A 25192-nucleotide genomic window follows, 5' to 3' on the forward strand; every position below is an offset into this window, starting at 1 on the left:
CGCCGAGCTCCTCTCTCCTCCTGCTTTGAAGCAGCTCCAGTCGCTGCGTTTCACTTAATCTATTTTTAGAAATGTGTGCAGAGTCGGCGTGTTCTCCCAGGGCTGCCTGAGCTCCCACATCAAAGCGGGGGCGTTCGCAGACACAGAGCGTAGTGAAAGCGGAGAGGATGAGTGGGATGACACTCCACTCTGCAGTCATGGAGTATCTCGTCTCTCCTCACAGGGAGTCATGCAGCAGAGCAGTTGTTCAAACTCTGACAGCATCGCGTAAATTAAGAACAAGTGAATGAAGCACAGCGGTGCATCATTTCCTCTTGCTGTCACAGTTTCTCAAGTGTTGTTTAGCATGTATGACACCACACGGTCCATCTCTGTCCCCGTGTGGAGATGTGTGTCAGTTTATTTTAAGGCTGCAGGAGTGGATAATAATCATGTAATGCTTTCTTGCTTTTTAGTCAGTTTGATTATGGCCTGCTCTGGCATGTGAGGGTGTTTGCTTGTACAATAAGTCTATTTATGAGTATGTGTTTGTGTGTCGGCAGCTCAAGTCTACTATTAAACTGTTCCCATGTCTCCACAGCTGCTTCTTAAGTGACACACAAAGCTGCCAGAGTGTTTAGTTTAAAAACACCGTGGTGAGCATCTCTGTGTTAGAACTTCTTTTGCAGTTTGACACATTCATAAACCTCTGCTGTTAATAACTGGTGCTGAAAATGGGTTGAAAAGCAGATTGAGGCTTTATTATGAAACATGCATTAGTCCTTATTACATTTTTTTTGTAACGCTATTCACGGGTAAAGGCTGGATTAGTTCAGCGACTCACGCTCAAATAGTAGAGGCGGTCTCCCACTGATCGCAGCTTCAGCTTCTCACTGAGACATCGAAGCTTCACTCAGCATATTGAACCCACGATCACTTCTGATGCATCCATCAGTGTGTGAACATCCATATACTCCATATATAATGCTGTATGTGAAGGATAAACGCCTTGTATGAATGAATGAACATGTTTTTTGGTGTAAAATGCTCAAAGTGGCCAGTAAGGAGAAGAAATCCACAACACTATTTTACCGCTGGTGTCACCAGAAATCCTTAAGTCAACCTTTTTTGCTGTATGCTTATATTTCAAGGCTTACATTTTGCTTTTTTTACGAGTCATTGTTTGGTGATAGTGCCAGAAACAGAACAGCAAACCCATGTAGAAGTCCTCAGAGCTTGAAAAAAACCACAGCTGGACTTCTTCAGGTTTTTAAGCTGTTCCGGCTCTCATCTAAGAGGCTTCTTAAGCTCTGAAGAGGTAAAACATCTTTTCAGGATCTACAGGTTACCATGAAATGGATAACTGGGAATATACACAGACAGAAGTTTCAGTTAGGAACTAGTTCCTTCGCCACACTGAAGCTAGGCTGTCCACACGGTCCTACAGCAACTTATGGTACTGGTCGAAGGTTGCTGCCACCTGGGGTAAGGTGCAGGGTGCCTTTTAAATCAAACCACTAAATTTCACCAAATAAGTAACTTTCAATGCCTTAATCTAACCAAGTGGTTTTTATGGTTGACTTACCTGTGACTTAGCCCACCTCCACCCTTTCAGCCTCCTCAAGTGGACTCTGCAGACCAACTTAGGACAGGCAACCAGTATTGACCAGGTGCCACTGCTATAAAATGCCTTGTGCTTAATGATTAGGCACAAACGCCATCTGACAAAGTGGATTTCACCATTTACAATTACAGGACAAGAAAAACTATCACAGACTCAAACTGCAAACGTCAGCCTCAAAGATTCATTCACGATTTCATTAAAACATCAGATCTTCCACAAACAGGACACTTATTGTAACTTAAAGCTGTTCAATAATGTCTAATATGATCAACTTTTGCGCCATCTTTTATTTAAGAGGAACGGCAGTGATCCATTTAGCCTGGATAAGATCAGAGCTGCTAATGTGTGAGCTAATTCATCAACAGTCCAGTGCTTTTTCCATCCCACATTAAATTTTTCTCTTTGACCATCAAGGTCAATTTCTCAGCCCGACTTCACTCCCCTCCTCATTTCACCCTGTCACATGCAACTCTCCATCCTCTGCTCATGTGCTAATGCCATTAGCTGCTGTTCATCTTAATGCGCTGTGATTAATTACATTGTTTCAGAGAGTACAGTTGGAGGTGGCGGAGCCTTTCTGCCAGATTTCACTTTGAGAGTTGAAGCAGTCTGTAGTTCGGCCCTGTTACTTCAGCTCCACGGCGCCAACACATTTTCTCCTCAACAAAACCCAATTAAAGGAACAATTACAAGTTGGACGATTTTACAAATCTGCCTTCATTCCTCATTAATTATGAAGTTTGTGGTAAAGGCCTGGATGAGTGATTATCCCCAGCAAACACGCACACACAGTTTTGCTTATCTGGGATTCTGTGCTCGTGGCTCCGGTCACAGCTACAGACATGTGCCAGCTGAGGAAATTTAGTTCAGTCACACACACAAAACCAAACGCACAACCCTTGTTATCTGTTAATTAATAAGCTGGCAGGCTTGGGAGTTTTTCCACATTATGCAGCAACAATGGTGCTCAGTGTTTCCTCCGGCTTCTTCTGGAGCAAAACCGGCAAAACTGGCAAAAGGAGGCTGTTTACTTTATAACGTATCATTGAATTGGTCTAATGAGAAAAATTGGATAATTATCTCTCATCGCCTGCTCATGTATTTTTAATAATTCAGTATCTCCAGAAAACGTTCATATTTGTCTACTACTATTGCAGAAAAGAAAATCCCACTGAGACACTGTCATCTATGGATTAACTGGGAGAACTTTGATATAAATTGCACACTTCATACCGAGTGACTGCAGAATCATCCACAAACTACATTTTTCTTCTGTTTTCATCAGGTAATTCAGTGAAGCCGTGAGGCTTAACACCAGTAATGGAATATGCTAAAGAATCCACAAAAGCAATAACCGCCGTCAGAAGGGCTCCCCCTCCGCTCTGCACAGACCACAGCCGCTCTGAGCGCTGCTGATATGCAGAGACGGCATCAATCCATTTTGCTCAGCCTAGTCTGTCATTTCACTGGAGGCGGAGGGAAGTTCTGCTGAGTTGTTAAAGGGCTGCTGAGTCATGGTTAGGCTGCTAGAAAAAGAAACTGAAAAAGAAACACAAACATGCAGACAAAAAGACTACAGAAGCACAGTCGTGGAGGACAGAGAGCATGAAAGGCAAACAGAAGAGCAACCAAGCTGATGGAAATGGGGATGCAGAGATGGATGATGGGATGTCCTGTTAAGGAGTTTGCACACAAAGTCAAAAATTTGCATTTTTTAAAAAGAATCATCTCTAATGTATGAAAAGCGTTCATGTGTAGTGCATATTTGCATATATACACAATAAGTGACTCCTACAAACAGTTGCAAAACACTGTGACGGACATTTTGGGAGAAATATTTACTCATGATGAAAATAGTCTTGGTGTGCAAAGGCCTTTCCTCCTACTTTTAAGTGGCTTTAATGATTTATATTTAAAGTTAGTCACCGGCTTGGATGTTTAAACATTCAACCCTAAAACAGTGTGATATGAAAATGATTCAAACTACATAAAAAAAATCATGGAGGCGAAACCGAATAGATAAAGAAAAGAGCTTTTCATATTGGAGCTCTACCCGGTATTTGCTCAAAGAGAGAAAGGGAGGAAAAGCGAAAAGATGTAGCTCCAGAAGAAATGCGAGGAAGCCCCCAAAAAAGGTCCTCACATGAATAATGGATGCAGCTTTTATATCCTCCTCAGTCACCTCAGATATGTCTGTTTCACACTCCTCTAACCATCTCTCCATCCTTTCTTCCTCCTCTCCTCTGCTGATTCAGGACACGCCTGCTATCTTACATCCCATCAAGGTGAAGGAAAGAAGAAGCCTCCACAATCCCGGACTAACAAAGACTCTGCACACGCCCCGGCATGTGACCTGGTCTACAATTATAACAGTGCTGTCCTGCTTCATACAACAGCTATCAGCTAGTTCTCATCAACACCAGTTATCACTATAGCTGCGTCTATACCAAACAGAACCAGAGCTGATCCAACCGAAACCAGACGACACGCTGCGTGAGAGCAAAGGGAGCTGGGAAATTTTTATCCTGACAACTTGCTGGAAGCGCCATTCAAAACAGGAAGATTTTTCATTAGCACTGTAAATATATTGAGGGCTTATTATGAATAGAAAGCAAATCCACCTCGCCATGTGCGCTCTTGTGAATACCAAATGCCAAACAAATTTGTAAATTTATTACTCGCTCACAGCGGTGCAATAAAAAAGTGACTGGAAAGCCTTTATCTTTCCGGAATGTGAGGAAACAAGGGATTAACCAAATGGGCAAGCTGTGACAATCATGCAGAATTAATTCTTCTCGAACCAGAATGTGTTTCACTGTATGAATTGGAGGTGATAATGTATCAAATAAGCTCTGAAGTGCAGGAAAAGACAGGCTAATGCTCATCTTTAAGATTTACACAACGTTCTGAAGCACTTAAGTGCTAGAAAAACATCTGTGAGTGTGTGTTTGGGTGTGTGTGTCCAATTTCAGGTTGGTCATCAGCTGCTTCTGCCCTACAGCACGATCCCATCCACCATCTGCTTGTGTAACCCCCCTGTACCCCATCAAGGGTGCTACTGCCACTACAAGGACTCACCAACATCCTTAGAGCCTTGACTTTCGCTGGCCATCTCGCCCATCCGCACCAGAGCGTCGAAGTAGCCCTTTGCAGCATATGTGACACCTGGAAACATGGAAGCATTGGGCATCAGATCAAGGGTGCGGAGTTGAAATGATGTCTTCTTCAGCTCTGCAACCATCCCCTACAACCCTCCCCTCCCCCAGAGAGGTAAGGTTGGGAGATCGACAGGCGGAAATGGAGACCAGGCGGGAAAAGAAAAAGCTCTATGGAGGCAACTACAGGAAACAGAAATCTCAAGACTGCCAGGTTAAAAAGCAAAGCACAACCTTTCACCACAAACTACTTTGGAAAAATCTATTTTAAAGGATTAGTTTATCCAAATTACAGGAAAATTAAAAAAACAAACATGTTATTTGTTCATCTTCCCTGTTCTAATCAGTTTTAAAGGATTTCTTTTTTGGTCAGATTCTGGGTCAACAGAGAAAATGTAATATGTTTTTTGTTTTCTTGCAAAGTGAATACCATCCAGCTAACAGGTTTCCTATATTCAGCAGAATCACTCAGTAAATTTCCAAATTTGAAATGTGGGCATTTTGAAACCAACAGACTCTCTTCTTCTTAATTGACTTTTTTATTTCCTATTTACCTCGTTTATTATTACTTTCCTTATTTATAATTTACCAGGAGAAACATTTTTAATGCTTAAAAAAAGTAATTTTGTTGTAAGTTGCACAAAGGTTCTTTTTCAGGTCATAAAGGGGAAAAAAAGGTTTCTCTATTCTGGGCTATATATTGACAATGAGTTTGTTTCTTAGTTTCCTCCCATCATACAGTAATCTTATGTCTAAAATGTGAAAACAATGCAGTTTTCAAGTAGACATCACATTGAAGTAAACCGACAACCCGACAAATCCTGCATTTCACTGATCTAAATTTTAGGTTTATACGTTTTTAATCATCATCATCTGATACATTCTCTGATTGGAGTAGGCAGCACTCAGAAAATAGAGGAAATAGAGTCATGTGACGGAGCACACACAGAGCGTGACGGAGAGAGCAGGAACTGAGGGGAGGGGAAAGAGCTCGGGTTTTTGGTATGGAGAGATCACAGAATCATTTTATGTCTGCTACTTTTGTTTATTTGATCTTTTTTCTGGATACAGTTCCAAAATTAAATCATCCATCAGTTACCCTGACCTGTCATCAGTTATAGATCTGCATCACATTAAGTCGAAATATCAACTCCCATTTAAACTGGTCTAGTTTATCAGAGTCTGGTGATATTTAGTCTCTGGCTGCACAACATTGTAGTGATGAAGACTTTGAAGATCTGTCCCTTGGTTATTCACTCAGCCAGGGTCACATGAGTTAGTCTAGGCTCAGTGAGAAAAGCCTCTCGGCTCCAGGAACCATCGTGAGAAGGATCTTATTCCATTCTTTGAAACTGATGATGACTTTGTCTGTTGTGTTGATGTTGAAACTTTTATTTTATTTTATCGTTTATTTGTGGGTTGTGAGTGTGATACAGATGAGTGGAGGAGGAAAACTCAGCCTGAAATCAGTCGTACTGCATAAAGGCACTTTGCATCCATCCCAAAAGGTAACTCTGTATATTTAAAAAATAATAATTATGAAACTATAACAGCCTCTTTGGAGAAGTGGAAATACAATGAGAAGAAATGAAACATGAAAAATATAAAATATGAATATTTGTATTGTTTTTTTGTTTTGTTTTTTTATTCAGTGCCATGTAATACGAATAACGTGAGGGCATTTTAAACATTGTTTACCCTTATGGATCCAAAACCTGTTTGAATCTGCTCAATAATGCTGTAACGAACTACAAATGGAATAAAGAAAGCTAATGGCACTTGTAACTTATATGCAGCTGCTTGAGATTAATCTTAAAACCGATTTCCTCATTGTCTTGATAAAGGTATGAGGCACCAAACTTCAGGGCGATTATCAGTGTGTGAAGTTATGATTTTATGTGACGTGTCGCCCTCGCTTGTCCAAGACAAATTTCTCCCAAGGGAGACAATAAGGACTAATCTAATCTAATCTCATCTAATTTAATCTAGACCAGCAGAGTAATGTTTCTTCTCTAGTTTAATAAACTAGCTGATTGAGTTAAATTTCTTTTGGTGGTTTAAAACTCCAAGTTTGTCCTTCATATACAGGTTATAAATGTTTTAGTCTAATCAAATTAGTTATGAACCTGGACCCTCAGATTTTGGACTAAATTAAACACAGATGCTGTAGAGGTTCTGAAATATAAGCAAAAACACCAAGTAGGTGAACAATATGTTTGCTTTTTTGAATATGTGCCACTTGGTGCACTTGAAATTTACATTATGACAGACAATAAAAATGATTTGCATGGCATAAGCAGAAAAAATAAGTATTCTCGTAATTTGGATGAACTAAAGCTTTAAAATCCTAATGGCACCTCACATCTTTACAGCCCCATACATAATAATATGCTGACAAACCCTTTCACAGCAGTGATGTGTAAGCACTCTACAATTCAAATACTGTCGACCATTATTCTCTGCGGTGTATCGCCACAGAAGCCGGGGACACGAGCCGAGACACGGCGGTGACTCAGGGCTTAGAAATGAGGGCAAGACAGCCTCAGGCAGCAGTGACGGTGAATTAAAGCAGGTCAGGGGTCAGCTACACGGGGAGTGAAAGTCATGATGACAGAGGACACATGCCCAGTCAGGATATACATATGGATGAGCGCTGAGTTTATTACAGGGCCGTCATGTTGATGAGTGTGTTTTGAACTGCCAGAGAAGGTTCATGCAGAATCCCACAGAGAGAGCAGGAAAATGACAAGTATTCATATCCCCGCATGGAAAACAATGAAAATCTATTCACATCTAGAAGTCCGCGGAGACACTGAGCTATGCAAGTTATTGTTCTGTAAATTAAGACAGCGTCTGGCTTCTCAGTCTGCACAAGCACTTAACAATTTCATTTCTCCAGTAAGACGATTTTGTGAGGACTCTTTTATGAAAACCAGGAATAAAAAGCCACAAAAGTCTTTACACAGCAGTGCAACCCTCCTCCGTAAGCTATGACAGTGACAGGCCAAGACCCTTTTCTGGCTTCTCTGAAGCCTGGCTTGAGTTAAGCTTAGGTAGGATATGAGTGGATGCGAAAGCAAGGGGATGGAGGTAAGGCTAAGATGGCTGGGTGAGCAAGGCTAATTTAATCGATGTGCAGAGAAATCTCAGCCGGGAGGAGAGCAGGTCCAGGTGAAGCCGGATTAGCTCCAGGGAATGCTTTGCTTGTCTGTCAGCTGGAAAGTGACAGAGAGGCACAGAAGCAGGAGAAAAAATAAAGAAGAAGAGAAGAAGAAGAAGAAGAAGAAGAAGAAGAAGAAGAAGGCAGAGGACGAGGAAAAGGAGGACCTGCCTGTAAAGAGGATTAGAACAGTGATATAAAGCCAATACAGAGCAGAGCAGATGAAACATAAACAAGGTTTAAATCAGCTGAGGTTGGTGACACGTGACTCATGTTAATGTCATCAATTTCAAAATCAAGCTTTCCACAACCTCAATCAAGCCTCCTCTCACATTCCTCCACAGAAAGCAGACAAATCTGATTCAGCTCAAAACCCGAACGTCTCGTTTATAAATGGGCTAAATTTGGAAAAAGACAGCTCCTGATTACAGCTTCAAATATTCTCCTGTTTTATGGTAACTGAACCAAACAAGCAGATTAAAGATAAACTAAAGTTACTAGTTTTTAATTAACTGCTTTTGAAGAAAAGGTTGGCCATTACTAAATCACAGAGCCATCAGTAGACACATCTTTGTACTCTTGTAAGCTTAAAGGTTCCACTGAGACCAACGATTTTTCAGTGATGTCACCAAACAAGACAGAAATCTCAGTCTCAGCTGAACAGCCCAGTTTTGACATCTTCCTTTTATTTGATTTCACATGTGTTCTCCTCTTTCTCCACAAGCACAGCATGTTCCAGCCGCACAGCTCCCACGTTTCTGCTGCAGCCCTGCACCACGCTGCAATTAAGATTTTAATAAAGAGAGAGTTTGGCTGAGCGCTACATCCCAAACCACACTGTGCTCATCGAGCCCAGAAAGCAGGCTCCTTCCTGCATCATTCTGGTCCTCTCAGTCCGCTGAGATGTCAAGCTGCCGCCCCACTTCTAGTATGAGGAGGGGCTGCACTGGCATTTTTCCTATGACAATAGATGCTTGCTGGGTGCCCAGCCCCACTCTAAACTCTGCCTCTGTGCCGCTGCTTGGCATTGATGAAGTGTAATCCCCACTCAGAGAGTCGCAGGGCTATTTTTAGCCTTATCTATCAGACTAGAGTGAGGCCTTCTTTATTGTTCTTGCAGGCTGCCGAGTCTTCCCTGCATTTCCTCTCCGAGCACACAAAGGAGAGCCCGGTTCGAAACCGCACGCAGCATACCAAGCAAGTCTGCACCATCACTGAATATATGATACGACCCCGATAACCTCCTCTTCCTCCTCCTCATCCTCCTCCCTCCACAGAGTGACATCTAAGAGCAGAGCTGGAAGGTTTTCTTATCAATAAATGAGCTCAACATGGTTGGAGGCGTGTGTTATCTAAATACATATACTGTACAAGGCATCAGTACAAGCATTATCGGCCTGACCCAGAGGCATGAAATCACGTTATCCATGCTGACTGCGTAGCTTTAGTTAATCAGAGTTTGTGAAGTTAAAGAATAAGCCACTGGACATTCTCCAGGATTCCAATAACTGCTGAGAATTTTGGAATTTCTGTTTTTGTGAACATTTGTCTCGCAGTCTTTTCCTTCTACCTTCTCCTTTTTTCAAAACATTTTTTTATCCTGTCTTGTCCTGAATACCGGCTCTGCTCGTTCTCATTTCTTGGGCCTCATGGGGTAGGGGTACCGTTATTCTCACGACTCTCCCTGTTCCACTTTGCATTGGCTAATGCTCCACTTAGCTCCCTCTGGATATTTCCTGTGTTTTGTCTTTGACCTTGACTGAGTGTATACCTCAGTTTCCCACACCTCCCTACTCTTTGCCCCCCACGCACACACAATCACACCAATTCAAACCTCAAAAAGCAATGACAAAGGATAAAAAGGTAGAGACAGACGTTAATGAGAATGATGAGAGGAACTGCTGGTGGACAGAAAGGAGGAAGACATCACAGCGGAACAATCACAGGACATCACAGCACAATACCGAACGTGTGAATAAGATCTAGGCACAAACTAGTGTGTGTAGTTTAAAAGCTTCTGATGGGGATTGTAAGCTTGGCATCAACAATGCTCTTAACGTGAATATCTGAGCCATCGTCACCCTAAAGCTAACCAGTCTCCAGGTAAATCAAGACGATACAGAAGCAGCGCCAAGTGTCGGGTGAGCTGGCCCTCTGCCTGGACGACTGGAGGAACGAGAGAACGACGAAGACAGACGGTAAACAAAAAATGGTTGGTGTACTCACTGGTGAGCGCCTTCTCATAGCTTTTTGCCATGGCTATGAAGTTCCGTAAGCACGGGTTAAACTGCTCCATGATGGACTGGAAAAGGAGAGAGAAAAAAGAGAAGGTATGCTTGGTTAGAAGCAGGAAAGATACGATACAAACACCGACATGAGCTACAGTGACAGAGCTCTGCTCTTTACTGGGGCATGAGCACACACACACACACACACACACACACACACACATAGACAGAGTAAACTAAGCCAACCACGAGGAAAAGGAGAGCAGAGGATTCATTTCAAGACTCCGAGCCTGACGATGAGGATGGTTGGATGAAATAGAGGGAAAGAGTCACTGAGGGAGGGCTTATATTTGTATGTTTGTGTGGTGCTTTGTCCCCTCAGCTCCCCTGCTGTATGAATTAAAAATAAAATCTGGTTTTGGCCGCTGAATCCTTCAGCTCAGCAGCAGACCTGGACCCAGTGCCATTTCCCTCTGTCTCCCTAACACTTGAACTCTGGCACACTGCTCCTGCTAATTGCTTTTGTGGCCAAAAATAACACAAAATTTGCCTTTTCACCGGCGGTCATCGAGTCTCAGAGGTCAGTACCAGAAATTCAGACAAATGAAATCAAGACGATCATCGTTGGACCCAAAAAGCCCCACTCATACATAGCGGAAGTGAACTTAAACAAGCTTATACCATCTACAGCTTGCAGGACATCAATAATACTTTTTCAAATAAAATATTTATTAAAACTACAAAGAAAGTTTGCTAAAATAAAATAAATACAAACAAATGATTCCTTATGGTGTCTTATACACCCAGCAACATTTTTTTCCACTTAAATATTTACTCACTAACTTTCAGTTTAACCTGTTAAATCTACGGTGTCAACTCTCCTAGGGTTCGGGTTGGGTTTTATTTAGCCACATACCAAATAGGAAAACTTTCACAAGCTAGAAGATGTTAACTCCTAAATGAAGTCTCACACATAAACAATGTTTCCAAGCAAACAAATGAAAACAGTAGTGGCCGTTAACCTAACCCAAACCCTAGAGGGTCAGTGTTGGATATTAAGAGGTTAATGTCCAGTACTTTAGCTGCTCTTTGTGTTCCGCGTTAATCATCCTGATCACATACGGAACGGCGGGTTTACCAAAGCTTCTTTAGCTGGAAGAAGGTGCCTGCTGCTGGAAATGAGATTGATGAGAGCGGTGATAGTGAACCAGAACAGTAAAATTGCTTAACGCTTCGCAGCTCTGAGGCGCTGCGGGGCAAGGTGATAACTCTCACATTACAAATCGCTTTTTCCATCATTAATACAAAATACAGAGAACACTAACACCGAAACTAAGCACCCCAATCTTTGCTTATATGTTCTTGTACAGCACAGCACTTCATTTTTTATTCAGTGAAGCATTAAACAGAATAGGCAATTCAGAAAAGTCAGATTCTGTAGATATCTGCTAAACGGAGTGGGGGAGATTAAGTCAAACATCAAGAACAGCAAAGTGGGTGAAGACAGATCATGTGTTTAGATGAATTTGCTGATTATTGCCTGTGAAACATTCAGCAACATAACACGCTGCTCTGGGAGATTGGCAGCAGAGAGAAAACGTCACAGCTGGAGCTGCAATAATAGAGAAGACTGGCAAAATACTGCAACAAGCTGGTAATACGATGAGTAAAAATGAGCAACGCTGTGACTTAAAGCACAGGGAAAAACTGCCAATATCAAGTTCAGACTACTCCCCAACAGATATACACATAAAACAGTGCACGAATCCAAATCTCCTTCCTTCATGACAGATGGCCAAGCATTGGTCAGCAGCGCACAAGCAGTGAAGTGCATCCACAACGAGAACAAACAAACAGAGGCCCGAGGCCTTGTTAGGAAGTGAAGAAAAAGTCAAGAACAAATGCGTAATGAGTTTTACTGTCTGTCTCTGCAGTGACTCAGCCTCCCCCTCAATCCAAGCTGCCCTTTCACTCTCGCTGCATCTCCGGCCAAACCCAGCAATTTAAAAAGCAGAAATCTTCTCTCTGCAACTTTCTTTTCAAACTTGCCAGAGAGGCAGCACGGATGGAAGCAGAGGGAAGGTAAAGGGAGTGAGGGATGAGCAGCATCTAACAAACAGCCTTAATCTAAGCCATCATGACTATGATCCAAATCCTAGAAAGTGCAAAAAGGCGCTTAAATCAGTTATGGCACACTGACTAATGAGGTGAATAGAACATCACTCATGTCTTAACAATCAAAGCCTGTTGGAAGTTAAGTAAACAGTTTCTAAAGTCAGCGTGTTCAATGGAAATGGTGATAGAGAATGTATGTATTGTATGTATGTATGTATGTATGTATGTATGTATGTATGTATTGGAATTTCAGGAGCAGGACCACGCCTCCCAACACGCTCCTTCCGGTTCTCATCTATATAGGTTCCCCCAGCTCTGCAAGCTGTTCATTCTCGTTTACGTGCCCCTCCCTCCCTCCTTGTTCTCAATCCTTTAACTTTTTCATTTCTATTCAGTACACGGGGATCTGCCAGGCCCGGGAGCCGTCGCCAGTCCCCTTCGAGGCCTTCCCCAAACCACAGCTCAATTCATGTCAAAGCATCACTTTTACCTAGTAAAACGCTGTCAAACCTAAAATGAGGACGTGGGCCCAGCTAGTGAAATACAAAAGGCCCACGCTAATTTTGGTATTTTCAGATAGTAGAAACATTTTTGTAGTTCTCTAGTCGTTCAAGGACGCGTCCCACACTTTCCATGTGAGCACTGCAGGAACTACAAACTGCAAAAACTTCCTGGAGTATACATAGGTCCCCTTAGACCATTAGAGTGGGCTCTTATTTCCATGTAAGTACCCCAAAACTAGTAAGACACAAGGCCAAAGTTTGCAGGGTTTCTAGTGTGCTTGAAGTATCTGAAAAGGTCCTCTGCAAACATCAATTTGCCAGATACCACAGGGCACCTTGGTCTTGTAGAGTGCAAGGACCAACAGATTCTGAGAACAGCGTATTTAATCAGTGAATTTAGAAGCATATCACTGTTTGATATTGGCTTACGACTTCAGTTGAGGCAGTAAGGATGCTTGTGTTCTTTTCAAAGTGCCTGAAGGAAGAAGCACAAAGGGACAGAGCAGACAGAATAATGAGTATTCTGCAAAGAAAGAGTAGGGTACGTTTAAATTTGATGGATGCCTTTTTTTCCAAGTCAGCCTGCTACACGGGACGCCTGCTCATGCCCACCGGCTGACGCAGAATAGTCACCTTGGTTCACAAACCTCTCCATGATTTCAAAGAAATGGAAGCGGGAAGTAGGACAGGACGACACAGGGGTGCAAGGAAAATAGGCTGACTGCCCGGTGAGTGAGATGAGCTTCAAGGTGCACAAATGAGATGAGGTTGGTTTAGTTTGGCACCAAGGAAGAGTTAGAGGAGTGGGACATGCAGGGAAATGGACTGAAACTAAATGCATAAAAGTATTTTCGGCTTTGCAAGGTTCTGGGTCCAAAACTGGTTTTGCATGTGATCAGAAGCACCCTGCTGTGGATACTGACATTGCTGCATTGCTACAATATGATGTCATAAATGCTTTGTGTGTGTGCACACACACATAAAGAAAAAAGGCCATTGGTGGTGTTTCTTTGTGGCTTTCCTGGCAAAAACAAACCTAATTATATCCAGATCCCCTCTCTCCCATCTCTGGGTGCATTTTCTGTTATGCAAGGCGTCGGCTGCTGAACAAACCCAGTACGGAGGAACACTCCTAGCAGCAGTAATCATCACCATGGCTGTACCACCAGTTGGCAGGAAGAAAGGAACGATCAACAAAAGAATATAAATAGATGATGGAAAGCGGCCTGGATCTCATGTCTAAATAAACAGAGCGAGGAACGGGGAACGACTGTGTGAAGAAGTGTGTGTCTGTGTATGCGTTTGCGTGAGTGTCACTGTGTGAGCTGCGTTATGTAATCACTGTCAGACAGGTCCAGCTTCATGTGTTGCATTCCTGATTCTTGATGTGATGCTTCCTATTAAAATACCTTAACTATTTCATATGCGCTACTTACTGACACATTCAGCTGCACACTAGAAACAGTCATTGTGACCACTGTGTTCACTGTAAGCACGGAGAAATTATAAAACAGAAACATTGCAAAGGAAAAGCTCTTTGCTTTGATGGGTCAAATTATTTTATATATTTTCTCTCCTCAGTTTCTCTCTCGTCTGAAGCGAGCAGTTTAAGAGCTAAAAAACTGTCCGAAACCAAGCAGTTTTTATATATGTGGCACTAAACTCTAACTCAGGTCTGATTCTCAGCAGTGTGATATCAGTCAAGTCTGAATTCATGCAAGATTTCTGTCACCCACCTGACCTAAGTGCCTTTCTGCCAGAGTGAGCGCCTGAGTGATTTCGACAGATGTAGTGTAGTTACAAGTGGCCCTTCACATGCTGAAATTCAGCATCCTGATCCAACCACCTCGGCTTCAACTGCACACCCACCAAAAACCTCTATACACAACAGAATACACTCAAATAGATATGCCAGAAATCCTGACTTTAAGTAATCTGATTACACCTAAATGTTTTATGTAATGTTGTTACTTAAGCACAGTGTAGAAAATTAACTCCATGGAATCTGGTCACATTAAATTTACTTGATTTAATGGTTTAATTATATGAAGTAAGTAAGTAAAATTTTATTTTGCCTTTCTAGATAAAAAGATCTCAAAGTGCTTCACAAAAAAAACAAAAACAGACAGAAGGTAACAAAATGCAATTCGAAAAAGATGTTTTTAGTTGTTTTTTTAAAAGAGAATAGAATAGAATAGAATAGAATTCAACTTTATTGTCATTGCACATGCACAGGTACAGGGCAACGAAATGCAGTTTGCATCCATCCAGAAGTGCTTTAGTGATATAGATATATTACAATAAATATAGATATGTAAATATATTACAGAAATGGGTCTATTATGGTATGTTATAATGTACATGGTATGAAGTATGTTGTGAATATTCTATAACTATAAGTATGTACAGGCTGTAGTGAGTACAAGCTATGTACAGGCTATGAACAGGATATAAATATGAAAAACTATACAGAATATGAAATAAATAACTTTACAGAATCTGAGATATACAGCTATACAGAACTATGCAAGTTGTAAACAGTTGTAGGGTTAAAAATTATCGTATGTACAGAATGATTATTACAGAGCTATACAGTAGTGCAGAGACTACTGAGTCCACAGATCTTAAGCTCAGTTGGAGAGAGTTCCAATAACTAAACCTTCAGTTTTATATATTTTAGTTGCATTTTACTCCAAGAATCTTTTTTTGTGCGTATTGCATTGGGTGCAGTTTTCATTTTAATGAAAGTTGCTGACTGCAGTCTTGAAGTCAAACATCTGTGCAGAGGAACAGCAGCATACTTCACTGAATACCAATTCACCACCAATTTTAAGTTCTTGACATTTTCCAAGTTCAGTTGGGTCCATGCTGGAGTTCTACAACTTTGCCCTTCACACACACAAACAAACCGGGTAACAACTGTGAATAATGTAAAGACTCTCAGCCGGCACCAAACAGTCAATCATTATCAATGCAATAAACATGCCATAATTCACGGGTTCTCCCCTGGTCACGACATGCTCATGCGGTTTAGGGGATAATCTAATAGGATCATTAATTTGCCCGGTCCTTGCTTAATCCACACTCAATCAGTCGAGATTGTTCCTTCAGCAACAGGGGCTGAGGCTGATTAGCATTTCACTGAATGAAAGACCATATTTAACTGACTGCATGGGAAATGAGAAGGATTACAGAGCAAACGTTGCTTTGTCTCACTTTGCCCGTTTGCTCCAGTCACGTGTTCTAATTGACTCACTAATCACTCTTACCAATTAAGCATCAAACCTCCACAACAATACAGGGATTGTCTTATCACGTTGCAGCTTTGGGGGAACACGAGTGAATGTTATCTGGAGGGAAATTATAAGCATATCTTCAAGAAAAAGTTGAAAAATTGTCATCAAGACACAAGTGATGACAAAGATACTCTGATTTCTGCTCTTTTTAGATCACGAGTTTTTAATCAATCATTAATGGACTTTGAGTGTCACTGAGGCCGCAGTTTTTTTAATGTGACAAGAGCAGACTAAATGCCAAAGAGGAGATAATCTACCGTGAAGCACATCGCTGATCCCAGAGTGAAGATAGAAACGATAAGCAAATAATTAGCTGACTAAAGAGCAAAATGGAATTAACCTTTGGGAGGGCAAAGTCTGGCCAAGAGATAGTAACTGTAGCAACATGAGGCATATTTAAGAAAGAAACAAATGTTCATATAATTATTTAGTAAAAAAGAGAGAAAATTAAGCTTTGCCGAGTGCACAGCAACCATCTACGAGAAAAAAGATGCATTAATAGATCAAATGAATTATCAATCCAATAGACAGACAGAGTACTGGAAGCATGTGAGCATCCTCATGCAGTCTCACACAGACTACGCACATGACTTTAGAGCAGTACGATCCATCTCCCTGACATGTTATCGGTCTGTTCGGTGAAATATTTATCTTCCTCCACATCTCACCAGCACTTGGCCAGACAGATGTTCATCCTGGAAGCATCCGAGCGTGGCAGAATGACTGTTTGTGTGCGTGCGCAAAAGCACAACTCTGGAACAACCTTCTGTTTGCAGCACTTTAATAGTCCTGTGTGTGTGTGTGTGTGTGTGTGTGTGTGTGTGTGTGTGTGTGTGTGTGTGTGTGTGTGTGTGTGTTCACAGAGCACTGTGCTGGCAGGAAGGACTGGCTGTTTGCAATTTCTGCAAGGGAAATGAGGATTTGGGCCTGTGAGTGTTTTTGTTAAGGTTTTTTTTTCCGTGTGTGTGTGTGTGTGTGTATTGTTTGCAGTTTGTGAACACCTGACAATTAATCCATTTATCTCATCCTCTGAGGTTTGACAGAGAGCCGCACCAGGCATTCATAACTAAACAAAGTGTGGGTCTATCTGCTAACTAAGGATCGCATTTTCTGTCCTGACAGCTTTATGATTAAGCTCCGGTTGTGGTTAGGACAGTAAAAATAATTGGCAACCACCGGAAAAACATGTTGGCTTAAAGAAACCAAGATCAAATGTTGGTATGAGTTGGGATGAAAACTGCAAAACAGCCAATGTGGTTATTGGAGACTCGGTTTAGTTTTTCTCCACCACAAAAATGAGCTCACGAGAGGCCAAGCATATTTACCTGACATTACCTCAAGAGCTGAAGAGCAAACGTAATTTAAAATAAAAGGAAAACAGTACAGAATCAGGAGTCTTCCACTTTGAGCTTGCTGAAATGATCAGCTGTTTCAGGTGATAAACGATGAGTCTGAAACCAAAGTCAGCTGATTTCACTGCATCTTTGGCTCCAGCTTCCCTGCCAACCTGAACTGGAGGAGCAGCTAAGAAGATTTCTCAAATCCTGCATTATCATTTTATTTTGTTTTTGTGTAGTTGGAAACAAAACGTGTGTAGTAAACACCACCTTGGCCACAGGTACACTGAGATTTTTGGCGTACCTTGTTTTCAATTTAACATCTTGTTTGAAAGGTGTGATTTGCAGCTTCATCCTGTTAGAGACACTGGCCCTGTTAATTAAAAGGAAAGAAAATATAACAAATGTTGAACTGATAATGAAAAGAGCTGCCTTTGTAAGCTGGAAAGGTTCTTCAAAGTTCTCCTTCGCAGTTTTAAACAAGAATCTATCCAAAAATCCCACAACCTAAATCCACTGATATTTTACTTACTGCTGCCATGGCCATAACAGATTGCTAGTATGATGAGAAGGAGATTGAATAGGTAGCAGCTAGCCCTCAAAGCCAAGGTTAATAGATCCATCAGAGCAACATCGCAGGGCACGGACACCACGTCCCATGACAGATGAGTGATTTGGAATAGAGGCAGAGGTTATACAAGCTATTAATAACAGAACAAGGGGCAGCGTGAAGGAAAACTGGTGTTACACTGCAGCGTTCGTGACAAGTTAAAGTGTACTCAAACACACTGAAGAATTATATACACAAACACTTAGAGCCCACACATGCATAAACCTTTGTGAGTCCTTATCCCAAGTTAATTTTGGTGGTAACAACCCAAAGCTCTGTCCGTGGTAAATGCTTTAAAATCAATTTAATTTGTTAAGATTTTGTTTCTTTTGATCACTCAAGGAAGGAAGGCAACAAAGCAGGAAAGAAACAAGAGAAGAACAGAACAAGGTCAAAATAAATAAAGGAGAAAAGAATCTACGAAGAGAAGCAGAGAAACAGAAACCTAAAAAAGAACATCTAGGTAGTGAACCTACTTCAAAAGACCTACTATCTGATACATGCCTCCCACCCAGGTATGGATGGGGGAAACACTTGAGAGAACAAAGGAAAGAAAACAAGCAGCGTTAAGAACATTGTGACCTAGCTGCCTTCATCAGCGATGGTGTAGAGAAGCCAGTCTATATGTGTGTGTGTGAGCATATATGTGTGTGTTAGCATGTGTCATTTGGTGGCAGGAGATGAGAACGTGGGGTGAGTCAGAGCCTACATAAACAGCAGCAGGTTCATATCATGTCGTGGCGTAAATTACTGTAAAGCCAAGACAGCCATGTGGCACCATTAGAACCTGCTGCGGCGCTGGCTGCCAAACAGATTAACCAGCGAGAGGAGATCTGGCAACCCCAACGAGGACGGAGAGGCAGGGACGCACCAGGTGGAGACCGAAACAGACAGTCTACAAAAAAAATGCAAAAATAAATGAGTGAAAGCCACCAGCCTCAAGTTATTTACTGTTAGTATTTAATGAAAATAGATGTTCTTTCTTCTGGTTGGCTGATCAGGAACTCCCAAAACTTCATCGTTCTTTAAAAAAAAGAAAAATGTTTGCAAGATGGGCCAGCAGACTGGACTGGCACCTCCTTCCTTTGAAGAAGAAAGAAAAAGAGGTCCATATCTGATGCGCAGCTTGTGAGTTATTTGGGGGGGGGGGACTTTCCTCGATGTATTTGTAATATTTTAAAACACCATTATGTTTTTTTTATTGCTTATTTTAATGACCTTGACTTTTTCCACCCATTCTACCTTACAAAGAAAATAGCACTAACATCATATTTTGACCACAACTAAAGCAGAGATGGAACAGTACGCAGGTTGGTTTAATAAAAATATATAAATATTTACTATAAATACAGGCCATTTACCATAAAAATATTATCTTAAAGAAAACTTTTGTTTCTCTGTCACGTGACAAAAGTTTCAACTGTGTTTCTGAATGAGAAAGCTCCTGGATAACAACCACAAAAACACCAAACTGTCAACAGTTGATAAGGAAAGTTTCCACTTTGTTCTCCCGTCTGGGTGGGATACAAAATGTAACCAGATTAAACACACACAGGAAAGGTCATCTGCTCTATGTGGTTGCCACGGAAATGGGGAGGGCTCATGCGGCGCTGGTGTGTATTTGACTACAGTCACATGTCAAGGTGACCTCCTGTCATCAAGTTTTACTGTGCGTGTGTGCGCATGAGCGTGACTTATCTTCATATACTGCTGTTTCTCATGGCATCAGCTGGTGTAGAAACATTCCCAGACATGGTACAGACGGGGGTTTGTTGTCACCACATGACATTTTTAGCATAGGTACCATGGTCATTGTGTTTGTTCACATATTAGGTCTCCGTTTGTGTGCTGGTAATGACTCAGACATTTCTTTGGTAGAAGCTGCTTTCTACCAATCTGGCTGTTCTGTTTTTTGTGTGCTTTCTCACAAAGTCCCACCGATAACGACAGAGAGGTCTTTATTCTCACGGAGGAAACGTTCCAATCGGCAGGAATCGGATTAAAATGGATGCTGGCATCACCTCAGGTGCTTTAGTGTCTCTTGTGAACATTTGAACAAATCGCCAAGCGCTCTTTAATGAGGAAACAACAATTTCAAGGCCACTTGCTCCTAATGTTAAAGTTCAAACTGAAGTAGTAAAAATGATGAGAACTTGGGTCCAATTCAGCTGCGTGTTTCACCTGGACGCTTATTACCTGTACCAAGGATGTTCAGCTTGTCTGTTTCCCTGTTTGTCTGAAGGATTACTCAGACAGGTATAAATGGATTTGCATGATAATATTACCAGAAGCCGGGCTTTGCCCAACACAGCAGGGACTGTTTTAGTGTCAAAATCAGATCTGCATTTGTCTAGGAATTTTTACTATGAAGACACGAGAATTGATCGGACAATTCACATTACATCTTCACAAACACATCAATTTAAATAAGAAAAACAGCCCTCATCTCTTTCTGGATCCAGTGACTCAGTTCATGCATGGTGTGAAGGGAATGCTCAGCCTTGGCGGAGGTTATTGAATGCTGCTCGTACAGATGCCTGCAGGCAGCCCTTGAGCAGATTGTGGAGACAGAGAAACCAACAAATATCACCCCCAAAGGGTAAAACTAACAAAGAACAGTACGGTTAGAGAATACACCTTACTGCATTCACTGTATTTTGTCATTTTCAAGGGTTGGATGGAGAAGTGCGGCCATGGTTTCAGTCTTGTTTGTTTGTTTGTCCGTGTGTAAGCCCACAAGACATTCAGAAGGAAAAATTAGTAATACATTTTAATTAAATCTGGTGGAGTGTTGGAACACAGGCCAAAACACAAGTGATGAGTTTTTAGTTTCAGATCCAGGAACCACTGAAGTATTTTTTTCAAATTATGAATTAGATCATATTCTTATATTTCTGTTTTTCCCGCCTCCAGATACAAAGATGGATTCTGGTATGTTATTAATCGTTTAGTTAGCAGTAATTAGCAGGTTTCTGTTCAGCTGTATATGTACGTTGCATCCAAGTTTTCTGACCTTAGCGGATAAGTTAGCTCTCCAACCTCTCATCCAGCGGTTCTCCCAGGAGTCTGGCCGGCCGAGCACAAAGGAAATTTTACCACCTTCTTAAACAAAATCTAGGAATCTGTTAAATTTCCTTTCCACTGATATGTAGAAAAAGGCTACCTGTGATTTTGAGCTCTCTCGTGAGTATAGCTTACATTAGTGTTATGGCTTCACACTGAGAAGCCTTCTCACTGAAGACCGTGCTGCTGATCATCCATCACATATCAACAAACACATATACAGAGGGGTTTTTAGAGCTCCCAGTCACCAAAGCTTTAAAGCATGTGACGCACCGCACAAAAGAAGCAGTGCATAACATTGCTGCTAATGTGAAGAAAGCAATTAGCAGTCCCGTACTGCATTATATACAGTATGTGGGAGTGATGAGCTGAGATATATGCACCGTTATGTACCGTTAGTGCTTTGCTGCTGTCCCTTATTATTTGTTTCCAGAAAATGGATGTTATTTGCCTCTGCTCAGCCAGTGTGACAATCACGGCGCTAAAGACGCCCTTCTTCAACGCCCTCAGGAGACGGGAATACAGCGCCAATATGCCGTGTGTGTGCACGCATGTGCACGTGCATGTGAATGTGTGTGAAGTCAGCCAATTTCCCTTTCAGATGAGCTCTTATCTGTGTGCAGGCAAGCAGCAGGAGAGTCAGCGCCCCCTATTCCACAGATGCAGCTTTGGAAGGAGTGAGGGAGGGGTGAACTTCCGGCAGCCATATATGGAAGTGCTGGAATCTCCCCCCTTCCGTGACAGGGCAACCCATTTTTTTATTCACCTCACGTTCAGCTCATACCACAGGAAAGCTGACGGGGTGGTAGGAGAGGCGAGAACGAGGACGTGAGGGAGGAAGGGGGGGTAATGGAAAGAGAGGGAGTCTCCACGGCTGCCGTGTTGAAGGAAGAAGATCATCATCGTCATCGCCTCACAGTGACGCATCTGATTCAGCCGGTGCACCAGTTGTTCTCAGATTTACACGTGAACGAATGCATGTTCACGCGATCACATATGTTCCCACAAAGTATTCATGAACACCGTAAACGAGGTCAGGTTTTAAATCTGAAAATGACAGGAGAAGATTCATCTTGGCACCGCTTCCTCCGCAAGGGTACAACATATGAAAGCGTATCAGCACATGTGTGATGCCAAGATGTGCCGTTTATCTCAAAGGAGGCTCTGTGTGTGTGTGTTAGTAACGAAAGGATCAGATAATGACACATTTCTGCTTTTTAAACCCCTCTAAGCACATCTTCATCCCCTCTATTCTTCTCTCAACCTCAAATTTCACTTTAAAAGCCACTCCAGAGCAACATCTCCAATTGAACAAGCACACATACATACATACAGCAATCTTCCATAAACACCTGCTTTTTCTTCACCCCTCAGGCCTTTCCCCTTTAATTACAGTCTAATTAGTGTAAGAAAAGAAAAGAGCAGAACAGGGGATCCACACCCTTGTCTCCTCACACTCTTTCTATTGAGATCCAATCCCTGCAACTTTCCTTTCATCCTCTGCCAAGCCCCTGCTCCCTGGCAGCCTCCATCTCTCCTTATCTATCTCCCTCCAGCTCAAGTTAGATAACTTACCGATGTGCTAAAGGCTGCTGACATGCTGCAAACACACAGCAGACGCCGGCAGTTATGTTGTATGACAGCTATGGAAGCTGTGTCGTAACAGAGCAGTTGGTGAAATCTAAATAATACAGAGTGCAACTCCATGCACTGTGCACCTGCACTGAGCTGACGCCTTCTGGATGTTGATTTAGGGTCCAGTTTGTGTAGTCTATGTAAAGAAATGTAAAACAGCACAAAGGATGCTCACAGCTCACTGATATTTCTAAGAATTTTAAGTCCACACATTTAAGAGGTAAAATGGCTGAAACACAAAAAGCATCTCGTTTTTCTGGGTACATTTTGTTCTTTGTGGGTGTTCTTCTTACTCCCACAGATGACTAGCCAAACATGCACAATATTAACAAAGTAAAATGCTTAGCTACAGCTGCTAGCCATCTTAAACATCATCTGCCCTGTGAGGAAAAGAGGAAGGTCTTCTTTCGACACTCAGTACTGAGCCGGGGTTAAACAGGCAGAGCTGAAAATTGAAGAAAAAACTGAGTTTGCAGCTGTAAAATTATTACCGTTATTAACAAACACTCACTACCTTCTTGAGCTCAACCGGTCACTTTATTAGGTACACGTTGCTGGATATCCGTTTACCTCCAGAAGACCTTTAACTCTCCATAGCACAGATTAAACAAGGTGCTGGAAACATCCTCACAGATTTTTAACCTTACTGATGTGACTGCATCACACAGCTGCTGCAGATTTATGAGCTGCACACGTGATGCCAATCTTCCATTCTACCACATCCCAAAGGTGCTCTATTGGATTGAGATCTGCTGACTGTGGAGGTCATTTGAACTCACCGTCATGTTCAAGAAAGCAGTTTGAGATGATCTGAGCTTTGATGTGTTATCCTGCTGGAAGCAGCCAACAGAAGCCCCACCCCTGGATCTTCTATTGTCCAATTTTGGTGAGCCCCTGCGAACTGTAGCCTCAGTTTCCTGTTCTTAACTGACAGAAGTGACACCTACTGTGTTCTTCTGCTGCTGTAGCCCGCTGGCCTCCAACAACAATGTTCTATACATTCAGAGATGATCATCTGCATATTTTGGTTGTCATGAGTGCTTATTTGAGTTACTGTTGCCTTTTTATCAGCTCAAAGCAGTCTGTTCATTATCCAAAACTGCTGCTCACTTTTTGAGAGTGTTTTCTGTAAATTACAGCAGTTTCTGAAAATACTCCAAATGTATTCAAATTCACTTAAATTCAGTTTCTTTCTCATGCTCAGTTTAAACTTCACCAAGTTTCCTTGGCCATGTCTACATGTGTGAATGCATTGAGTTGCTGGCATGTGATTGGCTGATTAGATATTTGTGTTAACAAGCAGTAGAACACGTGTGTTCTTGTGTGAAATCATCTTGTATGGGATTTCTCGCAAAAACGAAGAAAGTAGATGTACATAAATAACAATAAACAGCAACAGATGCATTAAGCATCATAAGTGAAGCATTAGGGTACATTACTGTTGGTTTCATGCTCGAAGTGTTTTTTAAACCACTAAAGCTAAGAAATACTGTCCTGAAGTACTGTAAGCTGCAGTTGCACCAAACTGCTGATGCAAATTTAATAAAAGCAATGACTATTTGACAGAAACTGAAATTGTACCATCATATTAATACCTGCGAGATCTGTGTAAATAGAGAAACTGTGGAAATTTAGGATCGGCAAATTCTTGGCATCTGGCACTCTTGTGAGCTGCATGCTAACTGTAAGCATGCTTTTTAAGCAATCCTCTTTAGCTCTGCATTTTTATTTTTTTGGCTTTTTGCACACAATTTTTCAAAAAGTTTTGCAGCCCTACAACTAGGTTGTTTGTCCAGTGCTCATATGCACATAAGCATCAGACACTTTAGCTGCTCCACTTTCATGAAGATGTACTATACATTAAATCAGTCAATGCACAACAAATAAAAGCGCCACAGAGTGTTAGCCGTGACTCTGAAAACATAAATTAAATTAACTTTTATATCAAACATGTGCATAACTGCATCCCCTTCTACCTGCACCGCTCCCCTCTTACATAACACCATCACACACCCCACAACGCTGTCAGAGACCGTCACTGTGACGCTCACAAACACGACTGCTGCCCAACGATCAGTGACAAGACACACAAAGCTAGAACAAACCCTGAAGCTTGAGGAGGCACAGTTTTCTGCAGGGACTGAAGCACAAAGCCTGCGATATAACGCTGAACAGAGACAAAAGAGCTGAAAGCACTGTGACTAATCAGAGATGAAAATCACTGGTTTGAAACAATTACACTGGAGTAATCTGGCCTAAGCAAAGCATCTGGATTCAATAGGTTTTTATGCACATGAGCAAAGAGGCCGGAGGCTTGTTTTCACCTCAGACAACCTTTCAGATGTGAACAAAAGGAAAAATAACCAGACTGGTTTAATCTACCCGATCAGTACAGAGGTGGGACTCGACCCAGAAATATCCTTTTGTGGTGTGAAAGAAGGAGGAGGTGGAAATCCTGCTGAGAGGTCTCTGCCAAAAACCCTTCAC

At 41.8% G+C, this 25192-nt stretch overlaps 1 protein-coding gene across 9 annotated transcripts in view; it reads right to left on the bottom strand.

Annotated features, from left to right (window-relative positions):
• The window catches only part of baiap2b (BAR/IMD domain containing adaptor protein 2b), a 77550-nt gene that overhangs the window by 39746 nt on the left and 12612 nt on the right, over window positions 1-25192 (bottom strand). For 8 of the 9 annotated variants that reach the window (XR_014893680.1, XM_085285451.1, XM_085285450.1 and 5 more), the window contains 2 exons: window positions 10145-10220; window positions 4682-4768 (listed from right to left, as the gene is read on the bottom strand). Coding sequence is in view for 8 of the 9 variants with exons in the window: in XM_085285451.1 (XP_085141577.1) it covers window positions 4682-4768; window positions 10145-10220 (163 nt within the window). In the remaining variant the exon portion in view is untranslated. The remainder of the gene's footprint in view (window positions 1-4681; window positions 4769-10144; window positions 10221-25192) is intronic. The other variant, XM_085285452.1, reaches the window with a different exon arrangement.

This window comes from Mchenga conophoros, linkage group LG8, assembly GCF_057382185.1.
Source record: "Mchenga conophoros isolate Kocher_MC1m ecotype Shallow Benthic linkage group LG8, M_conophoros_male_GT1.1, whole genome shotgun sequence".
Classification (NCBI taxonomy): domain Eukaryota; kingdom Metazoa; phylum Chordata; class Actinopteri; order Cichliformes; family Cichlidae; genus Mchenga; species Mchenga conophoros.